Raw genomic sequence first — 6,810 nt, 5'->3', positions numbered from 1 at the left:
CCAACTAAAGCAACAGGCCGGTACGTATTAACTTCATTGATCAAAAAAATCACCATTTACTTCAGTTGGAGTTTGTTAGCGTGACTAAATTGACTGCTTACATATTTGTTATGCTTAACATATCTTTTATTGTTGTGATGTCTTCTTGCTTTCTGTATTACATTTTATGTAATTTGTTGATGACACAATTTATTCATACCAGCATATACATTATAATTACTTATCCTCAAAAGGTATATTACTGCTGAGAAATTAATGTCATGTATAGAACTTTAAAATTTACATGACTTGCTATAATATCAAACTGGGCACATTACTTTGAAATAAAATTTTGATTAAAAACTCTATAAACTTTGCCATACAGTGTAAATGAGCATTTAAACACAAGCCCTTATTTTTTATTTTGGTACAGAAGATTAAGTGATTAAACAACCACAGTCCCCACAGTTATCATGTTATTTTTAAAACTTGTAAGTATATAAAAAGCAAATTGATATTAGTTTTTTATGTATCTGTCCTGTTATTGGCAATGTATTTCGTCAAAGCAGCTGTGGATCCACATGAGCTACTTTGACAATTTTATGATGAAATTCATGATCAATTACAGGATAGAGGCATTTAAAATTGAGGTCAATTTGCTAATTCACCCATTCTTTGGAGTAAGTGTCAACCCCCACACATGTAAGAACAATGATCTATACACGCTCCCTTAATTCCGTTTTTACTCTTCAAAAGGGTGTCAAACCCCTTCCAGAACAAAGTGAGGAAAAAGGCTTGGTACCGTTTTCGGGGAGAAAAGCAGACTCAAGGGTGTGTTGCAGACCATTGTTCTTACATGTGTGTCATCAAACAATCAGGTTATAACTTCAGGCAAAATATTCTTCAAGAGAGGGTGGCTCAATGTCAAAGAATGTAGCAGTGGTGTTTCCATACATGCATGTTAATGCATTTCGTAATAATGCACTAACCACATAGTGTTTGCCAACAGCACTTAACCCGATTTTAAGATTTTTCTTGAAATCAAGGAATTTAAATGATGCCACAATGTCACCAAAAATCCACTCCACAGATGTTCGCACAGAGCTCACGGACTTATTGAACTGCTCCATGGGAGCAGTGAGTGGAGCTTCTCTAAATGGTTGCTGTAGGTGGAGCCGCAGTGGATATGCTGGGTCGCCATAAATGCACATGGCCTCGCCAGTGACAGGACTGAATGCATTTCTCTCCAAATCGTCCAGTAGCCCAGAGTCTTTAAGCATTGCTGCATCATGTTTTTTACCTTCTGTGTGAGTTTAAAACAACAAAATGGCTCAATCAATCAATCAATCAATCAATCTATCTATCTATCTATCTTCTCCATCAATCAAAGATTTAACACATACATTTAATTTGGACCGCTGTAAAGGGGATACTTAATTACTGGCTGCTAGGAAAAGTTAATCAGACTAGTGTAATCCAAGCGTGCCTAAGACTCCTAGTATTTACTGTACTACAATAGCAAGCAAGATCGCAAGCACTATTCGCAGTTTGGCATGCAGTCTTGTAGCAGCACGATAAAAATGATGATTATTTTTCACGTACCTACGGGTCCGTACAGGTGAGCGATGAGTCCATTTGGCAATGACACTGACTGGAATTTTAAAGCATGTACACGTTTGTGGCCATTGTAAACTATTTTTCGGTCTTGGCCTGGCCTACAAATAGGCCGCACTGTGCCATCGACAAATCCAAAGCAGTTGGACAGTGCTGCCCCTTTGTCAGTTATGGCATCAGCGTACACTCGCAGTTTGTCTCTGCTGAGGAGTTGGTCATTCCACTCTGTGATCTTGGCGTGATGATGGTCGAAAATCCACTTCTCAAAACGTGTCGTGATCATGCTTATCTCTGGCACTGCCCGTCCAAATCTGTGGATCATGTCACCCAAACGACATGGGTATGCTAATCGTTTTAGCAACATGCACAGTCCCTCTACGCGGTTGGCCTTTGTTCGTTGGTGGCAGCACAGACTCGCAGGCAATCCAAGGGCATCAGCAAGTCTGACAATGTCCATTTTTCTTACTCGAAACTCATGAAAGCACTCTGCTTCGTCCATAGAGTCGAGATCAAAACGATCGTAGTCGGCGTGAGGAAATGATAGATTTCTGGAGAAACTAGATTCATACAGCAATAAAAATTCTTCTTCGGAAATAAAATGATGACTCCATGCTAGAGAGAGCATTTCTCGAGCTTCCTTTAAAGTAGACATCGTCAAGATCGAGACCACACAAAGGATGTGTTTACACTTTCACGGTCGACCGACTACGTCTGCAAGTTAGCTAGCGTAATTGTTTTGCTTAACGCAATCATGTCACGAACGCCGGTGGCGACAACGTCGTTCCCAGGTTCCCCCTCCTGCAAACGATCGAACGTCCGTGACACCCAAAGTCATCGATGCTTAAAGTCCCTATTCTGTGATTAGGATGGATCCACAGTTTACGTACGTTTGTCGCCGTAAAAAAGTGTATCACTCAATGTTTCTATTATTCTCGTCCTTTTTAAACTGTTGAGAAATTTGCTTGAGGGCGTTAAAACCGTTTAAGCCTTTCTGTTTCCATGTGGTAGCCTTTTTTTGTTTGTACAACAATGGAACCAGCCTTCCTCCGTACCATAAGCTCTTGACAACTTTCACACAAAGCCTAATATGTCGAGGCTCTAAATTATACTTTCACCCTAACAATCACGCATTCTTAGAAATTTTGCATTACTTCAAAATGATCCCGAAACTGGTACTATCTTTTCGCAACCTACACTGATTTCATAAAAAACAACCGACAAAACCATAGGAGACTCTTTGGTCGCGCAACACAAACCAATGATCTTCCACAAATTACCGCCTCAGTCGCACCCAGGGCTTTTCGACGGTGTTGATCTGGGACTAACCTTGCACAAGGTACCAATATACAAGCTTGTGATAGCTTGTATATTGCGTCAGAATCCAGTAAAAATCCCTACTTGTCCTCAGTCTGATTATTTGCCTCAAGTGACACAGAAGTAGGAGCTTGTTTTCTTTCACGAAGGTATTTTGGGATTTGTGTAGTGTTTTCTTCTAACTTGTTGTGTAGTGCTTTCTTTAAACTTACCCAGCTATCTCTAATTATAATTTAGCCATTATAGTGAGTGCTAATTTTAGATGTACTTGATCAGTACGCCGTTCAGACCTGTTCAGACCTGTTCAATCTCTTGGGTAGAATCAAATTCGAATTTCAAGTTCTTTTGTAAGTCGCTTGAATTGATTCAAATGCTTGAGTTGATTGCAGTTGAGCTGAATTCCTTGTCCACAAGAAACGCTCGTCTTGATCAGTGGCGAAGTGTACCAAACCGCGTGGTGAAACAAGAACACAAACTTCACTCAAATCGAAAGCAAAAAACTAACGCCCAGTAAATAATTTTCCACACCCTTGCACCCTTGACAAAATGATTCTGCAAAAATGCCTTTGAATTTTGTATTCCTGTCGTTTAGATTACACAGATGTACACTTCGATGAATGAGACTCAGACAAGAGTAATTCTTAGCTGGTTGGTTCGGGTGAATTGTGCTCGTTGGACGTTTATATTTCTATGTGCCTGCGCTCTGAAATGCTACCGAAAAATCTTTCATTGAATCACTTTCTCATATTCATAAGCAGTGCCTTCAAGAGACAAACCCATTGGAACTATTGTAGAATGTAGGGCAACAGAGTTCTGTCTTGTGAGGAATGGGTATTGATATAACTAGCAATTTTGTGACTCAGTGAGATGCAAATAAGTTGTCCTGTATCACTTTAATTAATTTAATTAGGGGTTTTCACAAAGAATTGGCCTTTGTGGCTTTCAGAGCCAATCAAATTCAATTCTACATTTAATTTGGCTATGGGAACAGAATTCACTGAGAAACAAAATTTCACCAGAATATGCATGAACCTATGGCCAAAGAATTGGCCTGACCAAGAAAAAAATTCTTAATAACGCATCGATTTCTGGTTTTCTAGATTCTGGCAGATCAGAATGAATTTTCTTTTTGTCATGAGAAGTCAATGAGCTCTATTCTGTAATGTAGAGGTGCAGATATTAAGTTTTTACAAATTTTTGGATTACAATGCATGGAGGAGCATGTGAAGTTAGAACTGTGTGACCTTTGTCATAGAGAAAAAAGTAAACCATTAAGTTAGCTGCCACTAATTAGAAGCCTTACATACAGTTGATTTGGTGTTATTAGACCTCATCAACAGTGGCACAACTAAAATGATGGCTTTAGGGCCACAGAAAGAGGTAGAGATATCAGTGCAAAGCACTAGGATGGCTGGCAGTGACAACAAGGGGATGAAAATGGGATTGATTGACAAGATAGATAGATAGATAGATAGATAGATAAACAGATAGGTAGGTAGGTCAATAGATAGATAGATAGGTAGGTAGGTCGATAGGTAGATAGATAGATAGATAGATAGATAGGTAGGTCGATAGAGAGATAGATAGGTAGGTATGTAGATAGATAGATAGATAGATAGGTAGGTCGATAGAGAGATAGATAGATAGGTAGGTATGTAGATAGATAGATAGATAGATAGATAGATAGGTAGGTCGATAGAGAGATAGATAGATAGGTAGGTATGTAGATAGATAGATAGATAGATAGATAGATAGATAGATAGATTGGTAGGTAGGTAGGCAGGCAGGTAGGTAGGTAGATAGATAGATAGATAGGCAGGCAGGTAGGTAGGTCGATAGATAGATAGATAGATAGATAGATAGATAGATAGATAGATAGATACATAGATGGATAGATAGTAGGTAGGTAGGTCGATGGGTAGATAGATAGATAGATAGATAGATAGATAGATAGATAGATAGATAGATCGATAGATAACAAATAAAAAAATCAAGTTATAGTGACCCTAAATTTTACAAGTTGTTGTTTATAACTGTCAATTTCCTTGACTAATGCAGAGGTTTAGAATTTACATTTAAATGTTACCAATTAACATATATACTACATCACTCAGTCTTAACATGCATCATATAAGTTGCCAGGAGATTCCTGTAAATTTTTTGCTGGCAAGTCATTCAGTAATGTACCTCTTATTCTATTTTTTGTTGATGTTCTTCCCCAGACTGTGCAGCTCTAATGCAAGTATTACATAATGCATATTGAGAAATTAAAGCTATTCCTTCATGGTTTGCCACCTGATTGCCAAGGCAGCACTTTAAAAGGTTTTCTTGAAGGTACTGTTTTAATCAGTTATAGACAGAGTGGTCAAGTATGTAAGAGTGTATTTAATGTTTTTTTTTTATATATAATGTAGTGGTATAACATATTACTTTTATTTGTGCCCATTAGTTGAAACTTTCAGGCTTCCCTTCATTTCAAAATCATTTTCAGCAAGTAATAATATCATTGCCAAAGGGCACCAAGTCCAGCATTTTTCTCAGGGGCCTAAAATCATTTATTGGTTGCCTGAAAGATAATTTTTGTAGCCAGAGAAAAGGAATAAACAATGGGGAAAAAACAAATCAGTGCAATTTTTCCTTGACTACGGGTAGTCTCTCCTTTACAGCAAAGTCCATCACATTCCAAAAGTAGGCACCTCACTCATGGAGCTCTTGTGGTGTATCCACGCCACTTCAAGAGTTCCTGCTGTGCGCAAACACCAATTTTTTTTCAATGATTTTTTTTTACTTAATAATGGACTTCACAAAAAAGAAAGGACTGCTGGTTGTCAGCAATTTGACAACCAAACCACTTGTCCTTAAAGGGGACCTCCACTATTTTTACACATAACACCCAAAATGTTCCAAATCTACTTCTTACTACTTCTGACATAAAAAATTGCCTTACCAAGCAATCTAATTGTTTATCATTTTCCACCTAAAATTTCCAGTGGCCCCCATCTTGAATAGTTTGTATTGCTGATCATGTGGTATGGTTGCTCGGTGCTCTCCGGGTGAATGGTTTCACTCTTGTCAGGGTTTTGTACCCTTTTTTTGAAAGAAATTTCAAGGAATTTTCCAGGACTATTCCAGGCTCAGATTGATTTTTCCGGGACTCCAAATTTCACCTTAAACCCTTTCATTCCCAACATTTCAAAACCAATTCTCCTTACCATCTATACACATTTCTTACAATGTAAATTCTGAAAACTTTCTTGCTTGATTTAAGCAAATTTCCGGGACTATCCAGACCCTGCAGTCTTTTTCCAGGACTTTCCAGTCCTGGAAAATGTCAAAATAAAATTCCAGGACTTTCCAGGTTTTCCAGGACCTGTATGAACCCTGACTCATGTATGATTAAATAATTAAATGGATTTTTACACTCTCTACACCTAGGATAAATTAATAGATACATTTTGCATTTTACACACAATTTGTTGTAAATTCACACAATTCAGTTGTAAGACTGCAAGGTGATTTTAATATATCACAGTCTATCTATCTCTAGTCACTTCTTGCATGCTTTAAAACACAACAGAACACAGTAAAGGCTTCTTTTTGCAAAATAAGGTGGCATTTAAAGGTAAAGAGTTCATTTTCCTGAGCAAATGGTTCAGAAGAAAGGGATGAAAGTAATGGTTGCTGACCTTGCCTTTTACAATTTAATTAATCATCAAATCTGGCACTTTGGGCATTTGAGCATAATAAGAATTAATAGTATTTTATGTCCCACTTTAAACCATAAATACTAATACAACTTGTTACTTGAGGGCTTAAATGAGGGCAAGAAATTGTGCCTTTGGCTGAAAATTCAGTGGGCAATTTCATTTTTCTAATTGCCAACATAGTGACCAAAAATAAACG

The 6,810-nt window shown here is 37.8% G+C and overlaps 3 protein-coding genes across 4 annotated transcripts in view; 2 read left to right on the top strand and 1 right to left on the bottom strand.

Annotated features, from left to right (window-relative positions):
* LOC148725744 (uncharacterized) overlaps positions 1-351 on the top strand; it is a 2,530-nt gene extending 2,179 nt beyond the window's left edge. The window contains exon 3 of the mRNA XM_088730416.1: positions 1-351. This exon is cut by the window's left edge and continues 1,017 nt beyond it. The gene's annotated coding sequence lies outside the window, so the exon portion shown is untranslated.
* A 142-nt stretch (positions 352-493) lies between these two features.
* LOC148725743 (uncharacterized) lies at positions 494-2,325 on the bottom strand. The gene is made up of 2 exons (XM_088730414.1): positions 1,582-2,325; positions 494-1,282 (listed from the first exon to the last, which is right to left on the bottom strand). Exons 1-2 carry the CDS (start codon positions 2,243-2,245, stop codon positions 867-869), a joined length of 1,080 nt encoding a protein of 359 aa, XP_088586540.1. The 5' UTR covers positions 2,246-2,325; the 3' UTR covers positions 494-866.
* Positions 2,326-2,930: 605 nt separating this feature from the next.
* The window catches only part of LOC111346074 (sterile alpha motif domain-containing protein 9-like), a 42,190-nt gene continuing 38,310 nt past the window's right edge, over positions 2,931-6,810 (top strand). Inside the window, exons 1-2 of one of the 2 annotated variants that reach the window (XM_088730404.1) lie at positions 2,931-3,056; positions 5,130-5,241. In XM_088730404.1, coding sequence (XP_088586530.1) covers positions 5,160-5,241 — 82 coding nt within the window. In that variant the 5' untranslated portion in view covers positions 2,931-3,056; positions 5,130-5,159. Of the gene's footprint in view, positions 3,057-4,722; positions 5,242-6,810 lie in introns of those variants that run through there. The other variant, XM_088730405.1, reaches the window with a different exon arrangement.

This window comes from Stylophora pistillata, chromosome 8 (genome assembly GCF_964205215.1).
Source record: "Stylophora pistillata chromosome 8, jaStyPist1.2, whole genome shotgun sequence".
Classification (NCBI taxonomy): domain Eukaryota; kingdom Metazoa; phylum Cnidaria; class Anthozoa; order Scleractinia; family Pocilloporidae; genus Stylophora; species Stylophora pistillata.
Note: the sequence above shows the minus strand (reverse complement) of the source record. Positions and strands in the feature narration are given on the sequence as shown.

What these genes read in the sequence shown, in the direction of transcription:
- LOC148725743 (XM_088730414.1), bottom strand. Translation starts at nt 2,245, where the DNA reads ATGTCTACTTTAAAGGAAGCTCGAGAAATGCTCTCTCTAGCATGGAGT. An exon ending in TCACCTGTACGGACCCGTAG is followed by an intron (nt 1,283 to 1,581) that starts GTACGTGAAAAA and finishes AAACTCACACAG; the next exon opens with AAGGTAAAAAACATGATGCA.